The sequence below is a fragment of the Gordionus sp. m RMFG-2023 genome, chromosome 4 (assembly GCF_954871325.1).
Source record: "Gordionus sp. m RMFG-2023 chromosome 4, tfGorSpeb1-WG-v2, whole genome shotgun sequence".
NCBI classification, from domain to species: domain Eukaryota; kingdom Metazoa; phylum Nematomorpha; class Gordioida; order Chordodea; family Parachordodidae; genus Gordionus; species Gordionus sp. m RMFG-2023.
This window is the reverse complement of record NC_088778.1, coordinates 27430782-27454463: the sequence shown is the minus strand read 5'-3', so window position 1 is coordinate 27454463 and position 23682 is coordinate 27430782. Positions and strand designations below refer to the sequence as shown.

The window sequence follows — 23682 nt, the reverse complement described above, 5'->3', positions numbered from 1 at the left end:
TTATAAATCTTCAAAAATTTGAGGAAATACAATGCAATTCATGGTAGAGAATATCATATTTAAACCAGAGAGCTGCAGGCCCGGCCATCCCTGCTCGTCGACAACATTATTGAAAACACCATACCCCGAAGCCTATCGAGCTTCCGTAAAGATTAATAAAATTCCAATAATAATGGAGGTTGATACGGGTTCACCCATTACCATCATAGGAGAGAATTTATATAACGCCCAGTTTAAAAACCTTCATGTAACTAAACCTACCATAAAATTAAATTCGTATTCAGGACATCCGGTTCCTATAGTAGGCACAATAAATACCGAAATCATAACCAACAATCGGCAAACATAACAATAGTAATCACCAAAAATGATTACAACCCTATTATAGGCAGGGATGTAATAGAAATTTTTCCCTCAATTATATCAAACATATTCACAAAAAAGAACACTACAAAACTAATCTCAAAGATCCCCTATATTACCGATGATATACTAAGAGAACTTCCAATTCCCATTAACGTACGTGTAAAACCAGAAGACCAACCAAAATGTCCCAACCTAGCCAAGCAAGCCAACCACTGCAAAATGCCATTAGCAATGAGTTATGTCAAAGAAAAACGAAACTTGAATTACCAGAGCTTCTATGATAAGCAAATTCGAAAAAGACAATTTCCCGATAAATCAAATAATTAATTACCAATATTTTTTTTTCCCCTCCTCTTTACAAATATAAACTATCCCCTGAATATTCAATTTATAAACTATAAATATTTTTTTTTTCCAGTCAATATATATCATTCCTCTTTCCCCGTTGCCTATTTAGGGGGGGGAGGAGGATTAATTAGTTTTATAATGATAATTCAGTTATACTTTCTAGGGCGTTCTATTAGTCACTCTTAGTATTTCAGTTACGTATTTTTGTTTATTGTGGGAATTGGTTGTTTTTTTTGTTGGGACGGTTTTCGGAACTCGTAATAATTCTAAAATTTTTAAGCTAAGTCGAGACCGGGATCATCCCCCCTCCCCGTGGCCTATTTAGGGGGGGAGGAGTGTTAAAGATAAAAAAAAGTTTTTCTTTAAACCCCCTCTTTTATTATGTTAAAGATAAAAAAGTTTTTTTATCCCCCTCTTTTGTTTATGTTTTAAAATTAATTAAAGTTTTTTTTATCCATCTCCTTTGTGTACCATAAAATGAAAGTTAAAAAATGTTTTTCTTTTTTTTGGTAATTTTTGTTTTAAGTTAAACACAGTGATATTAACACATATGGCTTTTGTGTTTTCTCTCACTTTACTGGATTTCTTACTTTAGGAGTCCTCAGTAAGGTGATCAGAAAATATGAGTTAGACCGTTGGGTCCGGGAGACCACCCTGCATCCCAAGGTATATTTTGAGTTTCGGGAAGTTTAGGGGGGTAGGTTTTATCCCCAATTATGTACGATAAAACTAACACAACTCGATTCCACAAAAACGTTCTTTTTTTCACTTTGCGCCAATTTAATTTTAATTTATAATTGCGCCTTTTATTTTCCCTATAAAAAGGACGAATTTTTTATAGTTTAGATATACTTTATTTTTTCCTGTAAAATAATTTTGAAAATCTTTATTAATCCGCCCGGCCCTAAGTCCGGGCCAAGCCTGAGAATTTTTTTTTTAAAAAAATCCGGGCCGGGCCGAATATTTTAAAAGCAAATATTTGAAATCGCCATTATTAGCTATAAAAATCAAAAATATATATAATATATTTTTTAAAAATCCGGGCCGGGCCCTGCAAATAGCACCTCTGCAGGTCTCTGATTTAACCATTGCACAACTAATAAATAAATAGAGGAAATTATCAAATATTATAGTAGATTTTATATTAAATTTTAAAAAATGGTTCCAGATCAAAAAAAAAATGAAGCTGTTCGTTCTGAAATTGGAACACCGGCAAAAAAAATAAATATTTATGAAATCAAACTATTTTCTGAATTGGTATAAGGATGTAACACCACTCCCTCCCCCCTTTTACAACTACTGACTACACTTATGCTATATTAGCATATCTAATCATTAAATCTCATTAAAAAAAATAAAATTCCTTTATTGGATTTTATATTTCTTTTGAATATTATAAATAAATTAAAATATATAGTATATAAAATAACGAAAACGAATAAATTTTAAAAAAAAAAATTAGGCCCCATGGGTTGCCTAAATCGTATAGATAAGAAGAAACTGATTTCAAAACAATATTTATTATATTTTTTTTAGATAATATATTTAATTTTTTTAAAAAGGGAAATGAATCAAAAATTATAAATTCATTATCCTCAATCGAGAGGGGGGGGGGATGTGAGGAAGAATATTTTAATTATTCTTTTTTAATTAAAATCATTTTATTACCATATTGCGATATGAATGGAGGAAAGTTTAATTTGCGACACTAGAGCTAATAAAAAAAACCTCTAAGCGTTTATAGATTGCGTAATACATTAAATATAAATATCAAGAAACTTCTGGGTGTGACTGAGCCTAAAAATAAAAAAATATAAGTAAATTCAAAATTTTTACAGTGTATACCAACATAATTTTTTTATTTTATTTGAATGATATTTTATTAAACATTCTCTAAAAATTATGTAAATAATAATATCGTATCCGAAGTATTATGTTTTTCGAATTCAAGTGCAGAACAGAATTGTTATATTTCATATATTATTTTAAAATATAATTTATTAAATCCTTCTGTATAATCCTATATTCATAGTTAGCGCGAATTCGCGGTGAATTATACAAAATATGCTGTATTTTTATATACTTCGCCGCGAATTAGTGTTAACTGTAAATGCAGGGTAAAATACGGTTAAATGACATGTAGGGGATTTGGAAACTCTTCCCACATACTCTGCTAAAATTATCTTGTAAACATAATATTTATTTCGACGGAACTGGAAGATATATATTTTATTACTATCTAATCTTCCCCCAAAAATTTTTATCATTAGTTTCATTCCCAGTATGAATTACTGATTTTAATAAAATAGGATGAAGTGAAGCGGATAATTTAAAACCCGGGTTGAGCCTTAAGATTGTGTCTATGGCAGGTCTCTGATTAATGGATTTATAAATATATTCCGTCGATCACTTTTAATTTTATATTAATACGGTGTTTATTATTTTGGGGCTAGGATTAGTATCCAACAAGTTAATACAATTTTTCTCGACACAGCTAAAGTTTATAAAAGAATGGATTGGATTTTCAGGAGGATGAGCTTAACAGTCTCCAAAATATAACTTATATGGGAAGTAATTAGATGCTATGATTTCTGAGTATAAATTATGATTGTTAGGGGTTAAGATGTTAACAATTTATATATTGTGACTTGGATAGCTAAGAATGAAAATATAAATGTAGACGAAATTAGATGATATACCTTTTTGTGCATTTTATTAATTCTATTCGAAATGAGTACAAAATTGTAATATTTATTAACTCCACAAAGAATGTTCACTTTTCTAACAAAATTATAATATTCATTAACTTTTAGTGTCAGAAAGAAAGTGCCAACAAATAGAAAGCAGAGACCTTCGTAAGCCTTAATTTTTTTATCAATCCAGAACCCAGGCCAGCAGTAAGAAAATTTTTTTAAGCCCAGCCCAAGTCCATATCCAAAAATTTAATTTATTATATTTAAATGAAAATAATCAATATTTAAATTTATTTAAGCAACCATTATGTTAATGTTTACAATATTGAAATTTATTATTAAAAGAAAACAATTGCAATATTTTATTAAGTTAACAACTGTTTTATATAAGCTAAATTTAAATTTAAAAAATTTAGGCCCATAAGTCTATTAAAATTATTTTTCAATATTCCAGCCTTAATTTCCTGTATATATTGACAGAAAAAAATATCTTAGAATTTTTATACGTCAGAAAATAATTAATTAAAACCTTTTATAGTCATGTGAAAAATAATAAAATTTAATGTGATAATAATTAATAATGAAATTTTTAAACTTGATATCCATAGTTGATATTGAATTGTATAAAACGATAGAATAAGTATAAAAAAATAATATTTAAATTATTATTTGATTTTAATATTTTTAATTTTTAATAAATTATTATTGATTATTAATATTTATATTTATATTAACTAAAAACATTTGAAAGCAAAAATAAAATAAAGAAGATAATGAATGATATAAAGTATATTAAGAATTATTTATTTTTGTAAGGAATATGAAAAAATTAGCATATCCCGAAAAGAGCGCCAATTTGTTTAATTGATTTGATGAGCAACTATTTAAACATGTCGTAGGTGATAAGGTTCTATCTGACGGAGTATGGAATTGGAACCAGAAACGGAACCACTATTTTAAAATTGGCAAGAGCCGTAACCAGAACTCATTTTAAAATATATAAAGAACCAAATTGTGTTGTTAAAAAGGCTCGATTTTTGAAAAGGGCCATTTCAATATTTTAGCCCAAAAAAATTACGCAAGTTTCGAGATTCAGTTCATAGATGTCTAAACCATTCTGCCTTCTATGAGCAAAATCTCTAGGTTTGCGGAATATTTTTGGTTAAAATATCGGGTTGGCCGTTTTTAAAAATGGAGCCTTTTGGCAACACTAGAACCGAAATCGGTTCTAAATTAACCCGCGTTCATAGTTAGCGCGAATTCGTGGTGAAGTATTTAAAATATAATTCATTCATTTTTGTATAATTCACCTCGAAATTCGCGTTAACTGCGAACGCAGGGTTATTGGGAAACCGAACCCTCTGAACCGCGTTCAACCTAAAAACCCAAAAATTATAGGGAACTATAGAATTATATCTTCCTAAAAAATTTCAGAACCCGAACCCTTTTACCGTCCGGGTGCCCAACTCCGATTCTAACTTTACTTTGCGTCGTAGAATTAAATAAATCGGCCAAATTTTAAAATAAATTACGTTAATTAGTCTTTAAATTTATTTACCCTTCAATCATCGGTATGCTGAACCTATCATGCAGCAGATTTTAGCCAATAAAACATTCCCTAAGTCTTGATATTCTGCCTAAAGATGGCAAAACCTTTTTTGGACCCAAGTGCTGGGTCATATTTTTTTTGGTTAAAATTTTGACAAGGTTTTCGACAACACTAATTATGACCATTATAATTTGTAATATATTTATTAAAATATTTTAATAACATATCATTAAAGGGTACGTTTTAATCCTTAATCGGTTAAAACATCTAGGGAGGAAATACAGGGATATTTTCTTTATAAACAATCTAGTATACTAATGTTTCCATCTTTCTTCCTTCCTTTCTGAAAGAAATTTAACGAAAAAAAAATCTATTTTATTATACTTTTTTAAGTAAAATTGAAATCAAAATTCGTTTTTTAAAAGGAGGAAAATTAAATCACAAGCTCACGGTTGAGTACTGATGAGCAAATAGTTTTTTTTCTTCTTCATGTTTTTGTTTTTTATATAAATATTCTTCAAGGATTTTTGTTTTAACATAAAAATACTATAAATACTAATATCACTTTAGAAAAATTTATAAAAGATATATATATTTTAATTTTTTAAAAAATAAAATAAAATAAAATAAAATACTGTATAATTATTATATAGATAATATAAAAATTTCATTTTACGAAAATTAACATAAAATTTTTATTTAAAAAAACACATTATGGGATCTAATAAATTATATAAAAATTATTTGGTTATGTTTATCAGAGACCCTCTAAGTAAATTGGTGGACAGGCAAATGACCAATTGTTTTTTCCTTTTAGATCAGACAGTAAATGCCCTGATGGGATTACTCAAATTCCATCCTATTTTTATATTGATCCCCTGACCCGTTCCAAACAAGCTTTATACATCTTGAACTATGAAGAACAAGATAAAAGCTCATTAAAATATTTCCAAAGATCATTCTTTCATACCTATCATATCGACAATATTTACCTTGGTTAAACTCGCCCTAGCATTCTTCAAACATCTAGATTGAAGCCTCCTACCAAGTGTCATATTATATTTGTTTTTTTTAAAGTATTTTATATTTATTTGCATTAATTTTTAATTATATTCTCTTTGTTCCTAGAAATATAAGTGTTTATATATATATAATCAATAATAAATAAATTTAGTTTTGAAAATATTTTAGATATAAGGCGCGAATGTGATATCAATGAACTGGAATACCCAATTAATATAAATAATAAGGCAAACACAATCAGAAACAGAAACAAAAAGGTCAAAAAAATAGACTCTTTTTATATTCTAATTATTCGCTTCATTATCAACTATTTTTATAAGTGTGGGACCAGGATGATATATGTGAGAATTTTTTTTTTTAAAAAAAATAGGTAGCGTCTGGATGTAAAAATTTATTTTAATTTTTATTGGGCTCATGATTTTCGGTAAAATTGACAATATTTTTGTAATTGGCAAAATTTTTTATAATTCGCGAAATTTCGTAAAAATTTATAAAATTTTTAAGTAAATAAATCCCAACATTTTCCTAAAATTTAAGAAATTTTTGGAATTCAAAAAATAATGCATGATTTCGGATTATTTGTATCAATGCTTTTAAAGTAGAAATTTTTAAAAAAAGTAATTAATTAATTGGGCAGCTACTTTTTTGAGTAGCTATGGCTAATATAAGCTACCTATTTAGCTAACCCTTTTAAAGGAAATTCAATTAATATTTTTAAAATGATAAAATATTATTTCTTTTATATTTTATTTATAATTTCAATAAATATATATATTTTTTTAAATTAAATTTATTCAAATCCCTTCACATCTCTTTCAGTAATTAATTTAAATTTTGAAATCGAAATGATGGCATTCTTATTCCTGAACATAAACGTATATTATATATTTAATTTAGACATTTTATTTAGAATAAGGAGAAAAAAAAAGAGATGGAGTTTAAATAGAAATTATAGAACAAGCTCTCGAAATCTTTAAATTATATCGGGAGTATCTTAAGTTCAAAGGTAAAGAAAATCTAGATACTGACACTATGTCAGTTATAAGCAAATTTTCAAATCAAAACTTCCTCTTACAATTTAAAGTTACAGTTTAAGGTAAGAGTTTTAATAATTAAAGAGATAATATAAGAGAGAAAACGCTCCCAACAATTAGCTGAATTAAATTTAAAAAGTTGGGACAGCTACTTCAAATATCAGTTAATGTGAAAATAAAATTTTGATAATAAATTTTTTTTTGGAAGAAAACCTCACTCATACTTTAACATCCCAAAAGATGTCTGAAGACGTAATTATAACATTCATGAATGAAGATTTGCAAGCCTTTACTGTTGTGGAAAGTCCATCCATCAAGACTATTTAAAATGCATACCTAAATAGATCAGTTATGTCGTCAAACAATAGTAAAAAGAATCCATACTATGACAGTTCATTGGAATGATACAGATACCTTAGACGGAAAATCGGCTGCCTTGGCTTGTAGAAGAATGATTGGGCACCTTTACAGCATTGACTAAGTAATGAAACATATTTCAAGGACACCTTATTTAAAATAAATTCTGAAACGTGTCATTAACGATGGCTCAAACTTTGTTAAAGTTTTTGGGTAATTATTTTAACAGTTATGTTAACTCTTTATACATTTATATACAATACAAAAAGAACAGTCGAGTTCACAACAGAAATTATAATGCAACAGCTGATGAGAATGGTATGATTTCGCATCTCTGATTTTCCCACTTCGTAAAAAAAGATGACATAGAAGATGCTGCTATTGATTATCTTCCTATACATAAACGTTGCGCAAGTCAGACACTTAATCTTTTTTGCGTCAAAAGATTCAAATACTGCTTTAGAAACATCTTCTAAATATAAAAAGGATTTCCGCTCAACATTTCCCAAATGCCAATTATTTGGACACGACAAAATCGTTCTACAATCGCCCACAATTTATTCTATATTATTTATTCTTGTTCATTAATATGTGATCAACTCATGCTTATTAACAAGTTAAAACAAATTTATTAAAGAAACTCAATGGTAAGACAATTATTTAAGTGATATCTTTTAATAACTTCTATATCTGCTAAGAAAATTTATAGGTTATATCCTTTAGTCGATATTTCCCCAGGGAAAATATTTATATGTACCAAGGTTTTTATGCCCCAATAATATTTCAACTATCTCTCAGACTTGAAAGAACTTGTAGTTTTTAGAAAACTATGAACACTTCTAGAAGTCTAAGGAATACTAATAAGTTAATAATTAATATATCTAAAAATAATTAATAACGCTAGCATGTTTTTTTTAAATATATTTTTCTATTTTTTTATTAAGATATATAGATGGAAATATATGTCCGCCATTCTTTTGCCATTTTTTAAATAATATTGGACGTGGTTGAAACTAGAGTACAATAATAAAAAATTAACTAATCCGTTGATTTGATATCTTCAATTCCAACATTTATAAATAATGTCTTCACAAAATGAGAAAATTTCGTATTCTAGATTTTCCTGAATAATAAAAATAGATGATATAAAAACTATTGCATATATAACAAATTTTTTGAAATCATCAATATCAGATCTCTTAATATTTTTAAATACAAAATATACTAATTTAAAATTGAATCCCGGACATAAATGTCTTGGGCAAAAAGCATTGGACAAAAATATCCCCGACCAGAAATAAAATTTTAAACGCAAAAGGGGAATTTTTTTTAAAAAATTTATTAATTCAATCTACACGGCTCTTAGTATCTATTAGATTTTACCAAATGTAGTGGGTTTGACGTCTAATAAAATTAGTATTTCATTTCAACTAATATAAACACCAACCTTTATCTTTGTTACAGCTAAATACTAACTCGGTCTAAGAGCTGGGTATAGGTCTTCGCCTGAAACGCATAGTTCCATAAAAACTAACATATACTCATTGCTAAGCAGCACGTAGTAACTCTAATTATCTGTCAGATTTTACCAAATGTATTAGATTTGGTGTCTAAAATATTAAGTATTTCTCATATATTCTACTTTTATGATTAGATTACTTTGGCTCACATCAGGCCTTGTCCCGAACCGCGTATCAATACATTTAGCCAACAGCTAAACATTTCCCCAGTACTCAACATATGTGCATGGTTTTCTTATAAAATTTTATAGAAAACAGTCCAAACATTTTAAAAAATTATTAAAATTTGATTATATTTGTCTAGTGTCTTTTTCAGAGGTTTTTTTTTGTCTGGAGGTACTTTTTTCAGTGTCTTTATTCCGGGGTACTTTTGTCTGGGTCCTTATACCCAGGACACTTCTGACCGATTACTACATTAAATATAATTAATATTTTATTAGAAAATGATTTTGTTTTAAATTATGTGTCATTATATTTTAAATTTTGATAGAGATTTCATTTACGATTATTAAAAAAATAAAAAAAAACGCATAATTTTAATTGCGGCTACAATATTTTATTTATTAGCCCCCTTATTGAAAGGAAGAAAAAAAAATATTAATACATAATTTATAAAGTCCCTATATTTTAAAAATACCGATAGTTATAGCGCATTATTTTTTTTGAAGAAAGTATCTATACAGTCGCGAAGCTACTTTTTTAAAGTAGCGTCAACAGAATTGATTAATAGCTATTTATTATTAGGTAAGAAAAAAAAAGAATAAGTTAATGTCGATTTATAATTATGAGTATTCTTTGAAAGTCCGTTTTGGGTCGATTTTTTAAAAATGGCCCAATTAAGATTTTAGTTGAACTAATACTATGCATGCCTGGAGATTTGGCAAATAGATATCCAAGCCTCTCTGCCAGCTATGAGCAAAATCACCAGGCTTGAATTATATTATTTTGGCTAAAATCTTAAACGGGCTATTATTAGAAATAGACCCCACTTGGGTTTTATTTACAATACTAAAGATTTGTCCACAAAGTATAAAAAATCTTTCAAAAAAAACAATCGCATTTATACATTATGCGCCCAGACTCGATTTCGTAAATTTCAATGATAAATTAATTTCTTTTTAAATAAAATTTTGACCTTAGATGCACCCCAAAATATTATTGGTTGTTTTATTTATTTATTAACGTTTTAAGGAAAAAATATGTCCCCTTTTTCTTTCATTTGGCGCTTCAAAAATTTTTTTTAAATTTCTTGTTCAAAAATCTTTAATATTGATAGCATTTAACGCGACTGTCAAAAAAAAATCTCCGTTTATCTTCTATATAGGTAATAAAAATAATGTAATAAATCCAACATGACTTTTGGAAGCGTATTTATAACGAATTTATAACCGATAAATTAAGTTTGTATAGAGAATGTCATTCCGTCATTTCAGAATGAATTACTTTAACCTGAAAATCGGTCTTTTCATTATTCCATCTACCTAGACCTAAAGGACATTGAGAAAAAAATTAGATATGAATAATAAAAATATGATAGTCGGAAAATGGGCCCTCTAATATATTTTTTTAGAAGGTACTTTGAGGGTATTCAGATCTAATAACCGAAGGATTAATGAATAAAATTCCCCTAGGCATGTTTGGAAGTGATGCCCTCAATTTCATTAAAAGCATAGGAAAATAAATGAGACATATCCCAGGGGACCCGAATGAAGGATTTTACTTTCGTCAGCAAGGTCCAATTTTTTAAGTATTCACTCTTCTCTAGAGTGATATGTCCCCTCGGTTCTTTTTTATACATATATTTTTTTTTAATTCATTTTTTAATATCTATATTTTTAATTTTAAAATAAATAAAATGATTTGACACTTATTGAATAAAATAGATATTATCTGAAATTTTCCGAATATGTGGGCCGAATCTTTAACGGTTACTACATTTTAAATAAATTCTGTATATAATACAAATATAAATTAAATTATTATAAATTATTAATAAATGACTGTATTATTACCTTTTACTAATATAAAAATCTACTATATATGGTTAGAATGGAAATGTATAAATTTTTAATGAATGTTGTTTAAGGTAAAAATATAAAAATGAGTAGAAAAAATAATATTTTAGTGATATATCAAAGTAAAATAGAAATTATAAAATTTAAGACAAATTTAAATAGATATTATGAAATGTTTACATGAATTTGTAATAAATTAAAATCGTATTTCTTTCATCTTAATTTAAAATTTCTCTTGTAAGATGCAAAAAGGATCATAAAAATTTCAAGGTTTAGCGCTTAATTAGCGAATATGTGTAAAATAAATTAACATCCTTATGTACAAATTAGATCATTTGATATATAAACATTTAAAAAGAAATGTCAAAGAGGCAGGGCCATTAAAAAAATCTTGTCAAATACCAAATGTGAGGTTATTTGAATGTCCAGGTCGTTAAAAATATTAGAGTAGTAAAACGTTTTTGGATCAATTGAACAATCTATCTGAATTAAGTAATTTTTATGATTCCCTTCCGTGCTAAAATTAGAATGGGTTTAGGGAACTGAAATGGTAATGACTTGTTAATGGAATGGGAGGATATAATGATAAGTTTCATAGTCTGTTACTTAAATGTATATTTTGCATATAGCTAAATGAAATATATTTAATTTTGGTGATATTTATATAAATCTATATCGCAATATAGATCGCGAACTCTTTTAAATCGGATGGTGGATAAGTAGGTTAAAATAACATAATTTTAATTTCAACGAAAATATGATTATAAAAAAAATTTTTGGAGGTGTAATCCCCAAAATTATAGAAATATTGTTTAATTTTGCAAACTAGTTAAATTATATATCATCTCTTATGGGTTTTCAAAAATTCAGCGCCCTGCGTCATTTATCCAGATTTTCAAGCAAATTTTGAAAAATTTAAATAACTAAGAGCGCATATATTTTTTAATTTCGAAAGATCTTCTTGTTTTGGCGGAGTCCTCCTATTCTTGCATGGATCGTATATCTATTATAACCTTGTATATTTTTTAATCTTAACATGTTGCTTTACGATTCTGGGATGTTGTTAAACGGTTCGATTTGAGCCGATATATTATCTAGAAATATATTATGCAAGCCTAAAGATTTTGCTCATAAGTGGCACAACGGTTTGGACATCTACTAGCGATATCTCGAGGATTAGACAATATTTTCCGGCTAAAATATTGAGTTAACTGTTTTTAAAAATTAGCAAATAGAGCCGTTTAGCAATACTAATTCTGTCAAAATCAGGCCTTTCAAACGCACTCTTTAAATAATTTAAGTTATAAAAACGCACGCTATAAATGATATAGATTTTATTTAAAAAAAAAATAATATATGCAATTGTCATAAATCCCCTATGATATTCTTTTTATATATTATAGCTATTTGATTCAAAATATAATTAAGTGATCATATTTTTTTAATTCCCTTATGAACATTGAATTCTTTCAAAGAAAAGGGGATTAAGACCTAAGATATTTTGTGTTTCAAGGAGTTAAAAAATAATTAATGGCTTTAAAAATAATCAATACAATGAATTTTTTTAATATGAATTACAAAAGAGTAACAAAAAATTTATTTAACATTATCAAAGATGCTTGATCAAAATAGTAACTAATGAGAGATATGGTTTCTATCAAATAAATTTCTACTTTTCCTCTATTATATGAATAATTTAGCTTTCAGTCTTCTTTATCAGATTTTATGCTAGTAAAAAGTAAATTTTTTAATTAAAATATGAGTGAATATCATCACTCATTTAACTAATTTTATCATAATAAGTATAATATTTCTTAATATATATTAAAAATAATGAACATTATACTTAAAAAGTTTATAAAGTTACTAAGTTAATTTCAAAATAGTCCACCTCCCCGATACTCTTTGTAAACGATACCTTTACAGTGAGATACCATCAAAAATACTTTTCTACGATATATTTGGTACATCAAAATGTATCTCTATATAAACATATATTGTGAGTGTTACTAGCCTTGAAACTTGTAATTTTAAAATTATATGAGAAAATATTAATAAATTAATATAAAAAAAAATATTTAAAATTATAACTGGGATTCATTTACGGATGTGCTTTCTTACTTTATATTTTATCGTGAATTAAAAAACGAACTTCGAATTTTTTTTAACAACCTATCCTCAATAAAGTATACAATGATGATTTTAAATGGATTACAAGGGCATAAGCGCGACAAATTCCAATTGAACTGGAAGTAATCAAACAATAAACAATTATTAATTTATCAAAATTACGAAACAGATTCAATCATAAAAATATGGTCATATCATATAGCTTACTTGTTTAATTCAAATATACTAAAAAAAATTAGGACAAAATCATAAATAAATGAATGGTAAATTTTTTTTTATTAAATATAATCAAAAATAGTTTTAAGTTCTAGCTTTTTTTAACCATTTGGTAATCATATTTCCTAAAACCTGCGTCATAATAAAATAACATGACATTGATATATAAATATCCCCTAATCGATCATCCGATTTGTATTTACTCTATATTTAAATTGAATAGATCACCTGAGATGAATAAATTACCAGAGATGAATAATTGGCCTCAAAATTATTCAAAAATCCCAAATCATATTTAATTTTTCAATGATTGTTTTTTTTATATCTAAAGAAAAGCACTGTCAAATATCTGTTAACAAGAGATATAAATCTAAAATAATTTTCTAAGTTGCATTTATAACGGAATAATCAATCTGTATTCTATCTTTTAATTAATAGTAACCAATGATAAAATATAAGCGGCATTCTCTATAATCAGAAATAAACTTATTAGGGCGCTGAATCCAGGCAAATCTCTTTAATCGTTTTCTAAGAGATCTTCGTTTCGGATATTTGATTTAAATTATTTTAAGTCCTCTAAACAATCCAAAATAAATTATGAGATTCCAGTAAAGCTGGTTGTTAAAATCACATTTATGATATATTATAAATCATTTAGCTAGCTTGCAATAGACTGTAATAATTAACAAATTCTGAATACCAGTGATGGATGTAACCTGACTTCATTTCTATTTATAATAATCTTCAATCATGTCATAAAATCTTGAGATTCTAGTTTCCAAAGTTAAGTTTATTTATTTCATCGTTCTTACTGATGTCTTGCCATGCACTTAAGATATAGAATTTTTTTTATAATAAACCTCTCGTTAGTAAATCTATTGAATTCAAAGAATAGCAAAATGGGATGCGCTTCTAGTTAGTAATAAAAGAAACTAGGCTAAAAATTTTGTACACACATCCCAAAATCTATGAAATTAGCATAACTTTAAATATTTCTAAATCAATGATGGCGACAACTGATAATAGAAAGTTAAGTCTAGTTAGCCTTTTAGAAGATAAATACAATAAATTTGATCAAATATTTTACCAACAGCTTAAATCGCTTCATGCATGTAGATCTTGTCATAAATCCTCAATGATTATTACTTTGTTTAAAAGCCTCATATAGTTGCAAAAAAATATCAGACCTTAACTCCACATCCGTGACAACTTTAGTAGTTCTTTTTATGTTGACATGTTTCAATGAGGGACTAAAATATTTTTTATCAAATATGTTCATATTTTTAATCAAAATAGACTATTAGATAATATTTTAACTTCTTTTCTTTTGTAAACAAATATACAATTTAGTTTGTATTCGCCTTTTGTATTTATATCCCCTTAGGCAACTTTATTTTTTTTTTATCATTTCTGTTGTTTTATATTTAATGTCCAAATTATAAATAGACCAATTTTTGTAAAATTTTTAATTGTTTTTAAAAAAAATTGCGCCGCTTTTCACGTTCGCCGGAACACCGTTTGCTCTTTTTGTGCGTTTCGATGTAATATAATTTTTTGTAACTAAACCTTAACTTTTTGGTGGACTTATTTTTTGTGTATACACTGAGTATGTCGCCTATGATTTGTCTTTGGGGTTAAAATAAATAAAAGGAATGTTAATATTTTTCTTTACCTGGTATACTTAAGATATAGTGCCTTTGTTAAGAGGTATCATAGCTTCCATTCTGTCTATTTTTATAGTATAAGTATAGTCAACCGCGGTACCTTTAGCCTTACCTCTGTGTCTAATAGGGATACCCAGAATAGACCTATAAAACCTCAAACCAGGCTTATTCAAACGAGGGAGAGCGACAGCGGCTCTCGACCAAAAAATTAAAGTATTTTTAGGGGACCCTAAATTTCGTTTCCTATGTATATAAAAGTGAATTGTAATTTTATAAATTATGCTTAATATAATATAATTTTATTCAGTCATTTATTATAAATTATTTATATCTCACTATAACATTGTATTAATTTTTCCTAATTATAATATTCTAAGCTGCCTATTCTTAAATCCAATTTTGAAAATGAGGAACTTAGTTTAGTTCGTTATTTTATGATTTTTTAACTTAAGGTAATTGGGAGTTTTTAAAGAGCCGCCGAATTTCTTTATCAATACTCCAAAATACATATCTCACGTTAAAAACTATCTTAATTTGCCTTAAATCCTAACAAATAATTAATCTTTCAATGTTGAGCATTTTAGTCCCGGAAATTTATAATTTAACAAGAACCTTAGTCTGATTTAGGAAATAGACATTTAATCTTTTTATTTTGGTATATAAAATATTTTTTTTAACATATTAAATGAATATTCATAAATTATGTTACAATTATAATTATTCATATTATATAAACAATAAAAATAAATATAGATATGTTCCCTTCTTTTGGCCTTTACTATAGTTTAATTTCCCGCTTGATTTAACAAATTTATAATTTTTATAATAAAAACGTTTAAAATGTTAATTTTTTTTTACCAAATAATCTTTCGGACTAATAAGATCAAACTCAATTAAATTTATTCCAAAGTCAAAAGGAAAATCAAATATAAAAAGGCTTCTAATTTAAACCTTTTTTCTTTTTTATTAATTTTTATTTCTTCTATTCCTATGTATTATTTGTTATTTTCTTTTTATATACCTTTCCATTCTTCGTGTCTTTTTTTTTATTTTTTAGTTGACTTCTTTTAATTTTCTAATTCGCTATTTTTAAATAGAATACTATTATTATTGATTAGTTTAATATAAAAGAATATATTAATTGGTAGAAAAATAGCCATACATTATGAATAAACGAAAATTTAAGTAAAGATTCTTAGAGATCCATGCCGGTATTTACTTGCATCTTCTAAATTATTTAGGTTTAAATCCCGGACAGAGGTTGGGGGGGGGATTTGATATTAAACATGTAGTTCCATCTTTATCGGTAATCTTAACTTAAAACTGCGAACGCACCCACAAGATGTCGGCTTAATTTCACAGAAACACAAGTATGGGCTAAAGTTAAACTATTAAATAACTTAGTTTTAATTATATTTTTCAATATGGCAATTTTTTGACCAGTCATAGCTTAGCAGTAGAATTTCCTTTTTTCCTAAATTTATGCGCAATTTTTATATAATATTTTGCCTTCATTATTTGATTATATAATGATAAAATAATATTATAAAAACTTGAAATTTATTTGATCGAATATTTTTGCATTCATTGATAAATTAATTTTAATATTTAACAATTCATTAAATAAATATATTTTTTTTACAAATTAGTTTTATTTGTTTTTCTATTGAGTTTAAACTTGGATTTTGGGTTTAAATTCATGAATAAAATTGAGATTTGACAACTTTTAAGTCGTTGTAATTAATTATCTGGTTTATAATAATGGTCTCTTTGTATTAAAAGAAATTCCTACACTTTATCAAACCGATATTAATCTAATAAAAAAACTTAAATATTTAAGCACATAGATAATGTTGAACCGTAAAATGGTCGTAGTGGATGAAGTGATAGGGTTAAAAATATAGATTATTCTTTTCCCCCAGAACTTTTTTTAAAAACATTATTTATTATTTTATAATTATAAAATTTATTCTTACCTCAGATATAAATCCTTACACCATTTGATATTCCGAATGATTCGTCATTGGTTTAGTGTAATTTTTAAAAATTTTATTCTAAATAAAATTATTCTATTTTTATAAGAGAATATATCACGCAACGGCTAAAATTTTAAAAATTATATACTCTTAGTTTGTAACTTTAATTCTTTAAATTGGATAGAGAAAAGAAAAAGGAATAGTTTATGAACATTAATTAATTTTTTGCAACAGTTTGTTAAAACTAAAAAATAAATTTTTGAAATTTTTTTCTTAAAAAAATATATTTTCGAAAAAATAAATTACGCTATGATGCGAAAATAAAAAAACCAAATTAATCCCTTAATAATTAAATTGTGTATACATCATAGTTTTTTTTTAAATGATTGGTGTTCCTTTATCAAATATGAGATGAAACAATAAATCAAATAATATTAATTTTAAAATATTTTAAAATGACAAAAAAATATCTCTTAAATTTTTTTTAATCTATATTCAATTAATATAAGAAATTAAATGTGATCAATAATTATGAAAATTCTATAAAAAAAATATATAATTATAATGATATGGAAATTCTCAAATTTAAAGAAAGAAAACTATTGACTATAAATTTTTTTTAAGGATTGGGCATTTATATAAGACCTTGCAAACAATTTTTTTTTTTTAAATAAATCAGAAAGTTTATTTAAATTAAGAGCTTTGGCACTGCAAATGAAACTGCAAATTACAGGTATATAAATTATTTATTATATATATTTAGAGCGCTCTATTAATTAATTTATGATTACTTTTATTACAACTCATTAAAATTTGACTAGTGGATATATTTAACGATTTAAAGTAATATAAATTATTATGTATCAAAAAAATCTAGTCATAGATATATTTTTTAACGAAATTATATTAAAAATAATTAGGAATGATGGGAAAAGACATGATGGGCTCATAAATATTCCTTGGTTTAGAGGAAAACATCTTATTTGGAATTTCGCTTATGTCTCCCAGTTTTCCTGTAACCAAAATATTGAGTCGATCATTACAACCAAAAGTTCAAAAATTAGAAAGTACCCTCTTTCAAATTTTCACTTTATCCCAATATAGTTATTTCTATTTTCCTAACCACACATAGGCTATCATTTTTTAAAAATTTTAGGTTTAAAAGTAATTCAAATTAATTAGAAACATGGATTCTCTTTTAAAATGTTACAATCCACTCAAATTACTTACCGTGTTCCGAGGGGAACTATCTTAGTTTCCTCGGATCTCAATGAGGGCCTCTTGTTGCTTTTTTCACTCCTTCTTATGTGTTTTTTTTATAATTTTAATATAATAGTTTTTATATTTGCCATCCTTTAAATTGTTACATGTTTTTACATTTTACTTTAATAAAATTTTACACACATGTTAATTTTAATATATTTTATAAAATATTTAGAGATAAAAAAAATAAGAATATAATATTGATCCTTAAAATTTAAAAACATTAGACGTTCGATATTACTCCACAAAATATAAATGGGTCATTATAATTAGCTGATTTGCCAATTATTAAATTAAAAAATAAAATATATTATAATAAGTTCTTCATTTTAATATATAAAATTTATATCATATTTATTTTAGGGCTTCTGAAACCAAATAAGACAATCATTTTACCTTCTTACAATGGGTAATGATATTGGTAGTTTTAGTTTGGGGTGTTTTTTATACAAATTAACTCTAACCTCGTCCAAAAAAAATTATAAAAAAATATATACAATTTATAAAATACGCCATCTAACGGGAAAAATATTATTTTTCCATTAATAGCCTATTACTTATTTTGAATATAATTATATTAAAATATTAAAACCCTTATTATATTTAATTTAAATGAAACTTGTTAATTTATTACTTATTTTTAAATATATCATGTTATTTAATTTTAATAACTAGTGTTTATATATTTATTTTTTTTAAATTCGAAATTAATTGAAATATGATATTTGTTAATTTTAGTTTACACGTGAATGAATGTTCTTTGACATTTATTTTTAATATTTGTAATGTCCATCCTTTATTAAATAATATGAGTTATAGTTTATACAATATATATATAATACAGAAACAGATTTTCTAAAAGAAGTTCGAACCCGCCCCGAGTCTATATTACCGCGGTTCGATGGGTTGCCCATAAATGGGTCTCATTTTGGTCTGCGGTCTCAAAATGTCTAAAACAATTTTAAATTTCTGAACGCTAATTCGGGTCCACATCCCTGCATAAAAAGAGGTCAAAGTGAAAGGCTTCAAAATTGGATTTTTTTTTTGCAAGGCTAATCTTGACCTGAAAAAAGGTTTATTTATTGTTTTCCATATGAAAAATATGTAGTGTTAATTTTTTTTCAATCAGTTTCATTAAATCAAACAAAAACTTTATAAAAATATTTTTTTTTCTAAATTAAAATTATGTTATATATTAATATTATTTATAATCATTTATCATTTTTTATATATGATGATTTCCCATTACTGTTTATCAAATTTTGAAATACCTTCATTTACATCATCCGCTCTTGTACTTTTTGTCTAGGGAAGCTTATTTAGGGGGAAAACCCCGGCCTTTTAGACTTCAAGTTCAAATTTATTGTTAATAAAGTCAAAGAAAAATTTACCGCCCAAATTTTTTTGAAAAATATTATATGAATACTTATATTTTTTAGGTATACAATAAATATTATATTGTGATATTTTATTTAGCTCAAATAAATATTATACTATATTGTGATATTTTATATAGCTCAAATAAATATTATACTATATTGTGATATTTTATTTAGCTCAAATAAATATTATACAATGTGGTATATTTTTTTTCAATTAATTATTTTTTCATTTTATATTCCATTTAAATTCCTTTACTACAATTTTTTAAAAGCAAAATATTTTGTATAATATGATGATTATATGGAGTTATATAAAATAACTTTCAAAGTAACTAATTACAAGTTAATTTTTTAAAAGTGATTAGTTTGGTTTTAAGGGATGTAACTTGTAACTGTAACTATCTCGCCTGTCCATTAAAAAAAAATATATAAAATTAAGCATAATTTTTTGTTAAAAATAAAAATTTAATGATTGAAGCTAGAAAGGTAGATTGTCTCATTATAACATAGCCTATTGGGTAATGAATCATTATTTTTAAAAAAAGAATTTGTTTTTTTAAATACGTATAAAATTAATTCCCTAAGGAACTAAATATTTGCATTTAAGCTTTATTTTATTCAAAGAGTAAGTATATCGATTATTCTAATATTACTCGGGCAAACCCAAAACTATAAGCGAGAAACGTAATAAGAGAAACCCATAGATCCTATTCAAATTTTAAAACCGGATCTAAAACCACTCTAATTATTTAATACTAACTTAGACTCATGAATTCATTAAGTAAAATGAAAAGTATACATTCATTGAAATTGGGCCATTGCGTCTATTCAGCATTACAGCTGAACCTACTTTTAATAAACGAGTTGTTAATCTAGGCTAATTTTAATTGTCATTTAAAACTACCTTTAGGAATTGGAAGCCCCCTTATAAAATTTTGTAGTACCCGAGTCAGAACAGGTTTTAACAAAAGTATGTAGCGTGTGTCCTTGACTTATTAGTAAACAGCGGTTGTTTAACCAGCTATTTAGCTTCAACTAAGCCTAAAAGATCAAAACAATTTATTTTTTTAAAACAAAACCAAAATTATTAAAAAATAATACTAAAAATAAACAATGATACCAAATAATTAAAACAAAGCAAAATAGGGTGCCCTAGTTTAAGTATCAAAAATAAACCTAATCAGGGCACACCCGTACAGCTTATTTATCATATTTTTTGTATAAAATGTATATTTATTTTCTAAAAAAAATAAATTTGCAATTCATTATAGAGAGGGTTTATGATTAAAGTTTTTAGATCAAAACTAAAGCCCTCAGAAACGGGTCAAATATAGTGTTGTTAAACGACTCGATTTTATAAAACGGATTCAATATTTTAGCCAAAAAAAATTACGTAAGCTTCGAGATTCAGTTTATAGATGTCTAAACTATTCTGCTCTCTATGGGCAAAATCCACAGGTTTGCGTAATATTTTTGGTTAAAATATCGGGTTAGCCGTTTTTTAGAAATCGAGCCTTTTAACAACACTAATCAAATATAAAAATCTGAAAACCAGAACGGGAATATCATTATTGGATAGAATTTCTCGGAGAACATTATTATAAATAAGAAAAATATTTTTCGGGCTCATCAAACAAATGGCTAAAAAAAGAGGGACGACACACTTTTATTAGGATTATAAAATGTGCATATGAATATGAGGTATTGTATATAATGTATATATCATTTTTTACCTTTATTTTCCCCCGAGAGAGAATTGTTTACAAAAATGTCCAAAGTATCATATAAATTTGTTTTATATTTTAATAAGTTTTTATTATTTTTAAAAAATTAAATTTTCGAATAAGAAAGGATTATATTGATTTGAAAATAATATAAAATAAAAGGATTATCATAAAATATATTTAATAAATTGAAAGATAATTTTATATTTATTTTAAAATGTTTCTATTTTGTATTTTCCCTAAAGGTTGGGTATTGGGAAATTTTCGCTAGATAGATAATGATTATTATTATATAACAATAATTTAATCTTTTTTTTTTCATATCTATTTTTTTTTTTAATATTTAAAATTAATAAAATTTTAATATAAGTGTTTACTTAAATTTTGTAATATTGAAAAATCTAGATTGATTGCGGTTTGAAAGATGGGTATAAATAAATTATATTGTATTTATTTAAAATTAATATTATTAGATATAAATCTGTATTCTAAAGTTACTTTCTTCTATTCTTTTCTCTAATTTTTTTTTTTGTGTTTTTTTTTCTTTTCAAATTTATTTTTTTTAACTTTCAAATCTAAAATTACATTTATATTTGCATCTTAAGTTTTTTATATTTTATTATTACTAAAGAGCGAGAAAATAAATATTTATCGATTTTTTTTTAACTTTTCTCATTCATTATTTATTAAATTGAAATTTAATTTATAATTAATAATTAACATTATTCAATTAAATCTCTTAATTGAGGGTGCTTATCCTTATCACGTGATTGTAACTTGAATAGGGGAACGAGGCTATATGAGATTAATTTTTTTTTATTAATAATACATACTGTTAATTAGAAAGTCGGGAACAATATTTTCGCACTTTTTCTCCAAAATTTTTTTAATTTTTTTTGCCATGAGAGGCAAAAATACTCTTTTGAATTTTATAGAATTTATATAGATTAAACTTGGTACGGAATATGCAAACCTATCTTGAATAATCACTAATCATTGGAGTTTGCTCACTACCCCCGGGACTACAAGGCTAATAACAAATAAAGTAAAATTCCAAAGTATTATTTACGATTTTTTCTAGAGTGCAATTCTATAAACAAAAGAATTATGCATAATCCCAGTGATGATATAGCCCGCCTCTTCTTAAATGGTCTTAGTAGATGACTTATGCCTAACAACAAAATGAAGATGATATAAGAGCTCTAAGACTATTATAATCTGCCCTGTTCCTAAAAGTTTTAACCCAAATTCTGATATTCCTCTCAATAGATTTTATAACCCCCTCCCCCTTCCCAGGCGCTAAACAAAAAGAACATAATATCGTAAATTATAACAGCATCTAATAAAAATTAAAATACAGGGCCATAGCTAAGGAGGAGCCATGCCCCCCCCCTCGCACCAAAAAAGAAAATTCCGGTCCCTAAGCTTATTCTCCAAATTTTTTTGTCTCCCAGAAATGCCCTTAAAAAATATTCCCGCCCACAAATTTTGAAAAAAATGTTAATTATTCAATTTAACATGTAACCTCTAATAGTCATTTAAATTCAATGTGGCTTAATAAAAATTGTAATTTAAAGAAGGATACAAAAATATCGACAATTTTGTTGAATCATCAAATTGAGAGTAATCGATATTATTTGATATCAATATTTGATTTGATACAATTTTGCGGCATACAAAAGCTCCAGTGACAATCTCACTACAATAACTGATACTACAGGTGAAAATATAATTTATTCTTCAGGACTTTTATGTTTTCATTCCAACTGCCAAAAAGATGAAAAATTATAAAATCAATACCAAAAAATTCTCAATGAAAATCACCTCATATTTAAAAGTCATATCATATATATTATGGAAATGAGGTTGGAATCTCTCTCAACATATCACAACTAAAGGTAGATGACACCTATTTTAGATGCGGCATGTGGTGAACACTTGACTTTAATTATGGCATATTTTTTTGTGGAAAACTCCAAGAGAATTTATTAGATTTAGAAAGTATTTTCAGCTAAAAGCATTATTAATGATTTATAAAAATAATACATCTAATATAATAAGTCAGGCGTATCATGGTGAAATTTTCATGACTGGTCAAAATAGTGGAGTACAAACTTTGCTTTAAAAAAAATTAATAAAAAGGGGCCTTATATACATTGTTTGAATCATAAGTACATCAAGTTGTTAATAATTGTTATAGCAATATTTCTGTAATTTATTATTAGACAAAAGGTGGACTGGTCATTTAAACATATCTCACATCATTTATCTGATTTTTGAGACTATTGATAAAATATTATTTCATTATTTTAATAGAACTCTTAACCCGGAAGTTTCCACTAAATATATCTAGTCGAAGCCAATGATCGTTTATCTCAATGCTTAAATATGTATTATATTATATTTGCCATTTTAATTCCTG

General features: G+C 25.9%; 1 protein-coding gene across 5 annotated transcripts in view; it reads right to left on the bottom strand.

Moving 5' to 3' along the window:
- The window catches only part of LOC135928094 (3',5'-cyclic-AMP phosphodiesterase 4C-like), a 55146-nt gene extending 33718 nt beyond the window's left edge, over positions 1-21428 (bottom strand). The window contains exon 1 of one of the 5 annotated variants that reach the window (XM_065464433.1): positions 21270-21428. Coding sequence is in view for 1 of the 5 variants with exons in the window: in XM_065464431.1 (XP_065320503.1) it covers positions 4003-4013 (11 nt within the window). In the remaining 4 variants the exon portion in view is untranslated. Of the gene's footprint in view, positions 1-4002; positions 4143-10761; positions 10806-10902; positions 11026-16891; positions 17003-21269 lie in introns of those variants that run through there. The other 4 variants (XM_065464436.1, XM_065464434.1, XM_065464438.1 and 1 more) reach the window with 4 other exon arrangements.
- Between the last annotated feature and the right edge of the window lie 2254 nt (positions 21429-23682).